The sequence below is a fragment of the Perca flavescens genome, chromosome 17 (assembly GCF_004354835.1).
Source record: "Perca flavescens isolate YP-PL-M2 chromosome 17, PFLA_1.0, whole genome shotgun sequence".
Classification (NCBI taxonomy): Eukaryota; Metazoa; Chordata; class Actinopteri; order Perciformes; family Percidae; genus Perca; species Perca flavescens.
The window spans coordinates 19,367,551-19,379,962 of NC_041347.1; the positions used below are offsets into that span (position 1 = coordinate 19,367,551).

Genomic DNA, 12,412 nt, shown 5'->3' on the forward strand with positions numbered 1-12,412 from the left:
TAATCACACTGTTCTTCCTTCATTAGTATAACGGCATCAACCTGCGGAACGCTACGGAGCAGCAAGCTCGACTCATCATCGGCCAGCAGTGTGACACCATCACCATTATGGCCCAGTACAACCCACACATGTACCAGCTGGGCATCCACTCCCGCTCCAGGTAACATGATGTTTCTTGTAGAAATGTCTGTAAATGTTCAGTGTGGCGTTAGCCCCAGGTGTGCTGCTCAGCTGCTTCCTAAATCGGTTCCAGTAAGTGTTTCAGTTTAAGAATAACATTTTAATATTGTTTTATATGGCCAGGTGTTCTTCAAATGCATTTATAGTTTGTTTGTTTGTTTGTTTGTTTGTTTGTTTGTTTGTTTTGTTTAGCAGAGAGGGCAGATCATCATTCATTGCATTCACACTTTCTTAGCTGAATGAACAATTGTTCATCTGTGTGCCTGGTATAAAGATGTATATAGCTACAGTATTGCTGTTTATCTTTTATATATTCACAGTATGCACGATTGTGATACTGATAGCGATATTTGAGAGTGACAAAATGTCAGCTTATATTGACTGATATTCTTTTTTAAATTCAGACACATAACATATACTGAGAAACAAAGACCTTTGAACGACATTTTAATGTGTATGTGGTTATTGTGACCAAAATATGTAGGTATTATTATTATTATTATTATTATTATTATGATTATTAGACATTTTACAGCAGAAAGATAAAGTTGCTCTCTGAGGGACAAAGTATGTAATGGAGAAGCTGTTTTTAATTCACCTTTCTCTTTGTTTTTCTACGGGTGCAGCTCCCGCTTGGAGCCAGTCAGTACTCACTCGACTCCCCAGGGGAGCGGAGCCGCCACCCCCGACAATCACTCCACCATCGATACACTCAGCGAACAGGACGAGGGCACGCTCACTCCTTCCTCCAAACAGACCACACCCACTACAAGTCCCAACAATTTCATCAGGTAAACCTCAACACAAACATTAATAAAAGGAAAACAACCCCTCCATAATAATAAGCTGGGAGTGAGAGAAATGCTTGCTCCATGCTACACCATTAGACAATTCTCTAACTGACCACTTGTTGTCCTGTAGAATGCCGTCTGAGGGCAGCAAGAAGGTGGATGAGCCGAGGCTTGTGACGGTGCGCAGGCCTGGGGTGGAGGTGGGAGTGACACTCTGCGGAGGGAACCTACTGGGCGTTTACATAGAGAGCCTGGATGAGGACAGTCCAGCCAGAGGCCCTGATGGGCTGCTTCCTGGGGACATCATTCTGGAGGTGTGGACTCTTGTCTTTTATTCAAACACACGCCTGAGCAACTGACCAACATACAGTGCAAAAAATTATGATTTATGTGGCTTTTTGATTGTCATATTAACATATACAATACTTGAGTACATAAAGTATTTGTATTCAGTCAGATATGTAACTGGAGAGAGATCTTTTTAAGTGGGAGTTAATACATTTCACAAATGGAAAAAGATGTGGATTTTTGTAAGACAGTAAAGACTTGTAGTTGTAATATCAGTTTGAAGTGATCTCAAAGCTAAACTCTTTATAATAAGATGTTCAAAGCTTTGTGTGCTTTTGTGACTTTAGACTCAAGTGCTGCCAGAAGACGTTGGGATTATTATTTTCCTGCCAGTCATTGTTCCTCATTGATCTTCTCCTCGTCTGCGTCCTCTCTCACTTCACGTTGGCGATCCATTCGGAGCACCGCAAACTCCTAACAGACAATTCGTGGCATGCTCCCACTTAGCTCTCTGCCACAAAGGGCCTGCTGTCTGAATTGCCATGCAGCTTTGTCATCAGGCCGCACAGCATCAGTCTGTTCACCAATCTCCCATCTTGTTTGTTTTCTTCCCCCCATACATGGCACAAATCAATACTGCGACAATTTAATACAGCTGAAAGCTTGGAGGAAATGTAGCGGTTTACTAGTGGACCAAATTCCTCTGCTGCTACTGAGTTTGTCTTTGTTTATCATGATGTGTAGTGAAGTTATCATTCTCATTACCTCTTGTCTTTCAGTACAACTCGGTGAATATGAAGAATAAGACGGCAGAAGAGGTTTACGTCGAGATGCTGAAGCCTGCAGAGACGGTCACATTCAAGGTGCAGCATCGGCCAGATGACTTCAGCACACTCAAAGATGTTCCAGGAGATGGCTTTTATATTAGGTACATGCATATATACACATTGCACATGCACACAGATCATTGTTGGGCATTTATGAGTAACAGCACTGTGAAAGGACCACACAAATTTTTCCCCAAGCAGCCTCATCTCTGTCCATGTTGCTATATATAGAACCACCACTGGAGCGACACTTGGACAAGCTGGAATCTTTCTCATCTAACCAATTATGTCCCAGATCCGCAGTGTGACTGCAATTCTGCTAATCAACCCACAAATTTAGGTTATCTATATCTCTCTACTCACTACGCACCAGACCCAACACCTAATCCATTTTAGTGCTCCGTGTTTTCCAGGCCATTAGAAATACACTGTATATGAGTGGAAAATGAAGCTAGTCACGTTTTATTGTTTACTGCTGGGGCGTGTTGCCACAGCTGCCACAGTCACTTGTCATATAGGCAAGTGGGCTTGTGATGTCATCCGCAGTAAATACAGCCTGCCTGGCAGTCACAGATATGCTGCTCTGGAATGACTCAAGAGGCTCCAGCAAGAGGCAAGCAAGGCCTATACCGTCAATTGATAAACATCCTCTATACTTTTCTTACCCTCCTTCTATCTCTATTCCTAATCGTGTTCTCTTCACACCTTTCTTGTCTAATACCTCAACTGCTCTCTCACTTCATTAACTTTATGCTCCTCTGCTCCCTCGTTCTGCCCTACTCTTCATAACTCCCCATCTATCTTTGTCTCTCCCTCTTACCAGAGCACTTTACGACCGGGTGGGGGAGGCTGAGGGGGACCTCAATTTCAAGAAGGATGACATCCTGTACGTGGATGAGTCTTTACCAAAGGGCAGCTTCGGGACATGGATGGCCTGGCAGCTAGATGAGAATGCACAGCAGATCCAGAGGGGGCAGATCCCCAGCAAGTACATGTGGGTGGAGAATGCAATGCCAGTTTACACACACATACATTTTTTTGAGCTAGAGGACCGTTTGGAACAGCTGTGACAACAATCTGTGCCACACTGCTTCAGTGTAGAAATCCTAATGTCACTCCTCTGCCATATGTGTTGGACTGTCTTTTTGCACTTACTGCACGATCATGTCGTCCTCTTATCGTGTGTCTCTGCAGACATGCATTGATGTTGCTAAACAATCAATAAAGATTTATTATTAAACAAATGTCCCTGAAACTGAAAACACAAGTACTACTTCTTATTCACTGATACACATGCTGCCTTTTTATGTGTGGCTCCTCTAACTGTGTGTGTGTGTGTGTGTGTGTGTGTTAGGATGGACCAAGAGTTTTACCGCAGACACAGTGTGACCGAAATGAAGGAAGACTCCAGTAAGACTCTCTCTGCAGCGGCCCGCAGATCCTTCTTCAGGAGAAAACAGAAACACAAACGCAGCAGCTCCAAAGACAGCAAAGAGATGGTGGCTCTGGACGCCATCAGCACAGACTCCATCCCCTTCCTTGATGGTGAGAAGAAACGTTTAGATGTTTTTGGATAAAAATAGCAGGAAGCATCAAAATGGCACCGTGCCGAAAAGGATATTTGATTGATATTGATTGTGTTCTTTGTGTCAGACTGTGTGAGCCTGGCATACCAGCGGGTCCAGAAGGTGGAGTGCACGTCTCCCCGACCGGTACTCATCCTTGGGCCGCTCACTGACGCCGTCAAGGAGATGCTGGTCAAAGATTCTCCTGGGAAGTTCTGCAGATGTTTACTGGGTGAGTTCACCTGATCCAGATGGTTGGCAGTCATACACATTATGGGCATACATTGTGCATCTACATTCTTAACAACCGTTGGATATTTTTGTTTCTTAAATTAGACTTTAGGGTTCTTCTTTTTCCATTTCTTTCTTTATTCTTGCCCTCTTTCTGTCATGTCTGCAGAGGTGATGAAGGCATCCCAGCAAGCCATCGAGCGGGGCGTCAAAGACTGCCTCTTCATCGACTACAAGCGCAGGAGTGGCCATTTTGACGTGACCACTGTTGCTTCTATAAAGGAAATAACCGATAAGGTATTAGCCGGTGCTTTTCTTTCTTGTCAGATTTTATCAGGAAAGATAAAGTGGCTTCAATTTGTCTTTAAATCTCTGCTCAAGATAAGCTATCACTATTGCAGATCTTTCTTAGATATTGATGAATGAAAAGCAAGATTACTACTCGTAACAGCAAGTGGCAATTGTCAAGCCTTTTGAAACACTGTGTTGAATTAGTTTGTTCTGTTTTCTTTTCTTTTTTTTTTATACAGGGCTGTCACTGTTTGCTCGACATTGCCCCGCACGCCATCGAAAGGCTCCACAGCGTTCACATTTATCCAATTGTTGTCTTCGTCCGTTACAAAAACGCAAAGCAGATCAAGTAAGTAGCATTTCTTTGAACCACATACACTGGGTGTGTGTGTGTGTGTGTCTGTGTGTCTCTGTGTGTGTGTGTGTGTGTCTCTGTGTGTGTGTGTGTGTGTGTGTGTGTGTGTGTGTGTGTGTGTCTGTGTGTGTGTGTGTGTGTGTGTGTGTCTGTGTGTGTGTGTGTGTGTGTGTCTCTGTATGGAGCATGATAAGCCTTCACACTCTACATCCTAACATGAACTCTTTGGCGGGTCTGTCAAAGCACCCCACCAGAAACTCTTGCATAATCCCAAACAGCTGGTGAAACATGTCTGTTTTTTTTCTTTCTTTCTTTTTCAAAATAAAGCCTCTCATTGCAAGTGCTGTATCCCCTCTTTACTTTGTATTTGTTGTATGTAATAACTATTTTTTATCAAGATTTATCAGACATTGTTGTCACATATTTAAATAAGTACTTCTGATAAACAATAGACATAGTTTGCCTAATTTGTGACTGATTTTCAGAAAAGATTTCTCTCCCAAGACCCTCACTGGCAAAATAAGTAACAGGTGAATTCTAAATTTGAGCATACACTTGTATCAGTATTGGATGCTCTAAATGATGGAAAGCTTAATTAGACACAATCAAAATATAGGGAAGATAAGTGGTCACTGGTGTTGGATTCATACCTCATATGTTTTGACTTTTTTTTTGTCACAGGGAGCAGAAAGATCCGGTTTATCTGCGGGATAAAGTCTCTCAAAAACATTCCAAGGAGCAATTTGAAAGTGCACAGAAGATAGAGCAAGAGTACAGCAAATTCTTCACAGGTTTGTATGCAATCGAAACGTCTAAAAACAACAACATAGACTACAGATAATATGCCCACTAGGGCTGGGCAATATATCGATATCGTGATATGAGACTGGATATCATTTTATATTTTGGATATCGTAATATCGTGATATGACATAAGTGTTGTCTTTTACTGGTTGTAAAGGATGCATTACAGTAAAGTGATGTACTTTTCTGAACTTACCAGACTGTTCTAGCTGTTCTATTATTTGCCTTTTCCCCACTTAGACATTATGTCCACATTACTGATGATTATTTATCTAAAATCTAAGTGTGAAGATATTTTGTTAAAGCACCAATTGTCAACCCTAGAATATCACCTCGATATCGAGGTATTTGGTCAAGAATATCGTGATATCTGATTTTCTCCCTAATGCCCAGCCCTAATGCCCACTATGTGTCAGTCAGTACTTTCTTTGCACTGTAATAAATGTTCCTTCTATTTTCAGGTATTGTCCAAGGCGGCACCCTGCCTTACATTTGCACTCAGATCATGACTATAGTTGATCAAGAACAAAGTAAAGTCCTGTGGACTCCACTCGGCTGCCCCTAGAGGAGACAGTCTGCCACTACAGCAAGCTGTGGCTTTCATCTCCATTCCCCAAACACTAATTAACCCTTTCACACTATACCAATAGGTACACTACAGTGAGCTAGTTATGTAAATTATTGATATTTTTTTATTCTGTCTTTGTCTTGATTTATAATCAGAGCCTCCTTTTTATTTCTGATGTGCTCCGGAGCAGGTTAGTAGCACTGGATCTCGACGTTAAAAGTTCAGTCAGTCTTCCCTAAGGGTTTCTCTGGTGGTGTATTTGTAATGCTGCATTGTAAGCGTCCGTTTACAGTCAAAAGACGAGTCTGACTTGGTGTTCAATATTTACTTGAATGCGTATGTCCTACCCCCCCATCGTGTACACAAACCTCAACACTAATGAAGTTCAGCCACCCCCTGACCCTCCCATGTACCAAATGACGTGTGGTTTCCCTACAATTATGCACCCATTTGACGACGACTGACAACTAATTGTGTTTGTGTTTGTGCGTGAGTGTGTGTGTGTGAGAGAGCGCGAAAACATTGACGCTGTTGTTCACAATTGTAATGACAATTTCAGTTGAATCATGGTTGTTTGCTAGCATGAATTTGATGCTATAGAAATGGAATGCCAGGATCAGACATCTCATTCCTTGTGGTGTTTCATCACAAAAGTGCATAAGCATCAAACCTCTTGAAGTATGTAGCTGTGGTCCTACTGAACCTGACTGCCAGCAGTGACGGCCACGAAAACTCAAAACACATTGATGTTTGCTCTATGCATTGTGTTTCTATAGTAGCCGGGTGTGTGGACAGTTTATGGAAGTGCCTTCGGAGAAGATGCCTGATCTGAAACCAGCCTCTGGTCACGTAGCCGGGACATTTAAGAGGATTTTTGAAAGTTTCTCTTCTAAGATCCAATGCATCATTTCACCCTTCATGGACTAGATGATTTAGAGGCTGATTTGAGACCAGTACAGTGTAGAGCGCATGACAATGGTGAGGTTTTGAGGGTAGGCCAAAGTGGCGGCCAACGGGTTAACTCCTCAGAATGCACTCCAGGGCTAGACAGACCACTGTGTAACTATCATTCTATCTCTTTAACATATATTTAACAACAATATAGAGTATAACATATACAGTATGCAGATACATCTGGAAAAAAAGAAACACATATATAAATATATATTACATGTATTTTCACTAGGTCATAGGCCTAGGAATGTCTGGCGATCAAGTCATGTCTTAGCAGGTATTAGCATGTTTTTTTTTTTTTAAGAATTTATTTTTGTTTTTATGTGGTTGGTTGTCAGTCACTTATCGATGTACTCATTAAAAGAGACACTATGAAGCAACATTTGCGGGTAAAATCATAAAGGATTTTCCTCTGATCTGTTTAAATGTAAGTGAATTTTCATTGTTATTTAATTGTATTTTTTATTCAGGAGGCAAGAAATATTGACAAAAATATTCTGCCTTTCCTCGAAACCATATCCTGTATGTAATTGTGCCAAAATCCACTAAGGCAACTTTATCCTTTTATTTCTGTTTTGCACTTGTTTATCTGTTAACCTTAAACATGTAACTGTTCCTAGGTTTGCAGTAGACTATGAATAGGTACTATCATTTCTACTGTAACTAATTCATGTTTTTATCTATCACATCAGTTCCTAACATTTCATTGATGGCCTTTTTTTCTTAATTAGAAAAAAGGATCACTTCTTATTTGAATTATTAAAAAGGGATCTATTCTTGCACAGTTTTTCAAAGAAAAATTGGTCCACAAGTTTGACTATCGGGCTAAATGAGTAAGCAGAAGCAAACTGTAATGTTACTATTTTTCTGAGTAGATAGCATATGTTAGAGAGAGAGCGGGATACAACGTGAAATGGTTTTATTTTTAGAAAGAGTCTAGATGCCAGGTACTGATTGAACTTTTCTTTTATTAAAGAGAATGTGATTTGTATGTTGGGACATTAACATGAGAATAAAACTCATTTTCTGTATCACAATATGTACTCAGTCTGTGAGTTTTTGGTAGTCGTAATACTGAAACAAATGTAATGATTAAATTCAGTTTTCTCCTCTCACACCCTGTTTGGTAACCACTCTGTCTTTGATTGTTCATACAATGTTGTTTCCCGACATCTTCTGCGTAATTCAGATTAATTTACAGTGTAATATTGTCGTAATATTCAGCACATACTTAACATTCCTACTGGTATTTAAATGAAGGTACTGCGAAACAATTATATTTTAGAGGAAAGGAGAAATTACTTAAACTGTACTTGCGGGGTAAGTACTGTACTAAGGTTTACCAAAAAAAGATTTAAAAGTTAGATAATTCTCAACATGCTGCTCTGTCTCCTTTTTATCTGGCTATGTTTTAAAGAAAAGGATGGAAGCAGAGCCAATGTTCTGTAAATGTCTCGCTGAAATGTGACAGTGTCCTTCAGAGATGTATACGGATGACAGTGAATCCATTTAGCTTAAAGCAGCAGTGAATAAAAAAGTGGCAGAAGAAATTGCCATCATTTTCTGAGTTGAGATAAGGTAGCGAGACAATATCTGCCAGGATGTCAGAGAGCAATAAAGATTTGGCCTTGCTTCAGCGTTAAAGAAGCAGCTGCACTCTTGGGTTTATATACACTTTTAAAGACACTGTGGCTCTATTTGTGCTTCAGCAGCACTACAATCATACATCATGTTTTGCACTTTGATGGTGACAGGTCAATGTATGCTGTCTTCACACTAGAACATTGAGTCCAATGTGCCCAAAAAGGATTTTGGTAATTATCTTGTTAATATAATGCAGGCATACTGTATGTATGAGTCACTTCAGTGACTTTATTTAATCTTATTGAGATCAAAAGCTCTTCAGCTGGTATAGAGCCTCGATGTCTGCAGTACAGAGATGGGTGATCTTCTGAGAGACGCTCTGGAGTGATTGTACAAAATATCATTGATGATGAATAATATGTTACCTAAAGCAATAAGTGTAATTCAGCAGTTTAAGCCTTATTTCATTTAAACGTGTTTGCATGTTACACCGCGTCTTTTTCACCTTTTATTAGCGGTACATACCACACCAATAAAGTTGGCACTTATTTAGTTTGCATGTACTGTATTCTTCATTGTCTGCGCTTGTCTAATTCTCCTTATCATATGATCTCTCTGATGTACGTCGTCTATCAGCAGCAGAATTTCTTTCCTGCTCCAGTTGAGTTTTCTTTTTGTTTCAATTTCAATCAATTTTCTACTATTTATATATTTGCTATATTGCTGCTAATTTCACATGTCCATTCCTATTGGAAATAATAAATGAATTCACACAAATATAAAGAACTTTTTTCAAAAATCATGTTTTTGCAGAAAAACTTATCAAATATAAAGATTTTCTTAAAAGACTGAACAATATGGCAGATTTAGGGTGAATCGTTCTTGCTCAGAAAGTGCATGTTAGTCATATAGTTAAACATAAGCTGTAAAGAGTATTAAGTGTCTTGATAAATGTGTTTTTATTTTTTACACTTAGCAAATACGTTTTTTACTCCAAACTTGAAGTCTAGAAGTCTGATGAATGTGTGCTCGGGCTTAGGAACATGATAAACATATAATTGGTCTACACTCCAAGAATAACTTACATTTCTGCAGCATTCTAGGATAGTTGTTTCCATGCAGTTGGACAGCCTGTAGCTATACCACATCTTGCTGGTTGATTGGGCGCCTTTAGCTTCAGGTTGTTTCCCCCGAGTGCCGCATCCGGGGTCACATGGTCCTCTAGCCAATGATGTCACAGTGGATGACTAGCCTTCAGCTGCCTGTCAGGTTCATTGGGGCAAGAGAGCACCCAGTGCCTAGCAAAACATCCACCGATGCCTCAAACTGCCTGCAACTCAGGCCTCATAGTTGCACATTGGTGAAAAAGCCAATGTGATCTCACCGAATGCTCTCCAGAGAATGTCACTCAATGTTTTGGTCATTAATTGCTTCACACTGATAGACTTTAGGTGCAGGTCTGCTATGTCATGCTCCAATTCTTAATGTCCTTCAAGTCTCCTCTTGCCTGTTTTAGAAAAGGGTAGGGTCTCCAGCCCTCCTGCTGAGGTGTCTGTTTCAAGACAGCTGCTGACAGCTCAACTGAACTTGAGAAGTCTCACGTATGACAGCGAAGGATCTTTGTAGTCCACACTGGCAAGCGGTGCCATTGAGATGAATTTGTCCGGTTCGGCCTTCTGCTGGTTCTTAAGCACGTTAACTCTAGCATCTCCAAACGTCCCGCGGGATTGCCACCTGACTGCTCTTGTGTTAATCTCCTCATCTGTCAGCACTGAGACCCTCTGGTTAAAGTTCTGCTCACCCATAGGAACCACCCGCCCAACAGCTGGCCTTTCATGGGGGGGATGGTCAATTTAAGTCCCTTCTTCTGTGGCCGGCAATAAATGCCAACAAGATTTATAATGACACATAACGTAAGAAACACGTGCTGCTGATGCTCTCACTTTCTGTGACCTCTTTGGGGGCGTATTGTTGCTTTGGAATTTGGATCTCAATTGGCTTTGTAAACAGAGTATGTTTGGAGTGTTTTTATCTAAGAATATGCATCATGAATTATATGCAGATCTATATTTGTCCATTCTGTGTGAATCAACAACATACATAAATGCAAATGCTCTCAAGAGAAGGCCTTTTGGATGTACGTGTCATTTACACCCCACCTGTTTCTTGAAAATAATACTGTACTTCTTTTTAATAAAGACGAGCATTAATGAAACATTCATCATCATGAGGCATTGGAAATCTCAGCTGTAATATATCCTGACCAGTATCACCTTGGTTCAAGCAGGAATGTACTATTTTTTATTTATTTATTTTAATGAAAATGTTGCAGTGTTGTGGACGGGTTAGCTCATTTGGTAGAGAAGGTGCACATACATAGAGGTTTAATCCTCGATGCAGTGGTCATGAGTTCAACTCCCACCTGTGGCCCTTTGCTGCTTGTCATTCCCCTCCCCTTTCATGTCTTCATCTGTCCTGTGGAAATAAAGGCCTAAAAATGCCCCAAACAATTATCTTGCGAATATGTTGCAGTGTTTGAAAAAATAAAAATGGTGGCGGTTTCTCCTGTTAGGTTGCTGTAGAGCAGCATCATTTGCCTTTGATGTGACAGTTCACCATTTTACCAGCAGGAGGACAAGTTCATAGCTGCTCTTCAAGGCCCATCCTGATAGTTATCTGGCTGCCGACCACTGCTGATCAGATGCTGTTCAGAGGTACCACAAGGCATAAATCAAACTTTACAGTGTACGTATATAGCAATAGAGTTGTATGTTAAATGTTTGCATTAGGGTCATTCTAAAGCAAATAAATGATGTGGAGGAAATATGGGAAAAAAGATAATTTAAAGACAATGATTCCGAGTTTGGTCTTTAGCTCCCCCCCTCGCAGGTTAAAGGATTATGTTACAGAAGCTATTCCTGTAGAAGCAGTACTATTTCCCAGATAATAAATTACCATCACAGAACATATATCACATGTCTTCGCCACACCTTACTCAGGCATGTTTACTTTTCAAATGATCTGTGCTTGAGATCAAGTGTCAACATTTCATTGGATATTTATATGGTAACTCCGAATGAAATTTGTTATTACAGTATGTTGCCTATACTTTAAATCATACAGAGTGCAGAAGGGATCACTTAATTGAATAATTCAGAAGGACTTTTGAGCTACAGATGAATGAGGGTTTCATGCAAAACACCTCCAAGAAGTCTGGAGCCTTGTGACACAGGTGGCTGTGTGCACCTGCCTGTTCTGGTGCTCAGGGGTCAGTGGTTATTAGGGGCCCCAAGCCAGCTGTTTCCCCATATCTTTTGGTCTGGCTGGCTACTTGAGGGGGCACCCGTATGCAACCATAAACTACTGTTAGTCATGCCTCGCCGTCATCACCAATCCCCACCTGTTTTTGACCTAATATGTGAGCTAAAAGTATAAGCATATTACAGTAATTGACCGGGAAGGACATTCATAACACTCCTGTGTGTGTGTGTGTGTGTGTGTGTGTGTGTGTGTGTGTGTGTGTGTGTGTGTGTGTGTGTGTGATGCCTTTTATTAACTGCATTTCACAAAATGAAAACAGGGACGCCTACCATCCATTGATGACAAGCCACAGACTCAGTTACTGACAAAAGGGAGCACTTTCCTTAATGAAAAGTCAGTACAATAACATCCCTACAGCAACTGACAGTGTTGTTGTCAACGATAAGTAACCTCACTTTATTGTCGTTTTATATCCACTGTCCTCACTACAATTACCATGGGGACTCATCGTTTCCTGTGATGTTTATATAGTCCGCTATAATGCTTAAATGTATCACTGATCGATATAGCTTGCTTTTCAAAGCCTCCTCGTCGTTGCGACTTGCGTCATTAGCGCGCACCAAAGACGCAAAGACGCAATTGTAGCCTACCTCTTTTATACACCCAAGCAGCGCAGACCGGTCGGCACTTGGAATAAACATCGTCGCGGTATT

General features: G+C 40.8%; 1 protein-coding gene across 6 annotated transcripts in view; it reads left to right on the forward strand.

Annotated features, from left to right (window-relative positions):
• dlg5a (discs, large homolog 5a (Drosophila)) overlaps window positions 1-7,969 on the forward strand; it is a 35,888-nt gene extending 27,919 nt beyond the window's left edge. For 4 of the 6 annotated variants that reach the window (XM_028603402.1, XM_028603403.1, XM_028603404.1 and 1 more), the window contains exons 23-34: window positions 27-160; window positions 807-971; window positions 1,102-1,285; window positions 2,039-2,187; window positions 2,910-3,080; window positions 3,441-3,631; window positions 3,740-3,883; window positions 4,052-4,179; window positions 4,413-4,522; window positions 5,014-5,058; window positions 5,210-5,319; window positions 5,794-7,969. In XM_028603402.1, the coding sequence (XP_028459203.1) occupies window positions 27-160; window positions 807-971; window positions 1,102-1,285; window positions 2,039-2,187; window positions 2,910-3,080; window positions 3,441-3,631; window positions 3,740-3,883; window positions 4,052-4,179; window positions 4,413-4,522; window positions 5,014-5,058; window positions 5,210-5,319; window positions 5,794-5,897 (1,635 nt within the window). In that variant the 3' untranslated portion in view covers window positions 5,898-7,969. The remainder of the gene's footprint in view (window positions 1-26; window positions 161-806; window positions 972-1,101; window positions 1,286-2,038; window positions 2,188-2,909; window positions 3,081-3,440; window positions 3,632-3,739; window positions 3,884-4,051; window positions 4,180-4,412; window positions 4,523-5,013; window positions 5,059-5,209; window positions 5,320-5,793) is intronic. The other 2 variants (XM_028603406.1, XM_028603407.1) reach the window with 1 other exon arrangement.
• The last annotated feature ends 4,443 nt before the right edge of the window (window positions 7,970-12,412 follow it).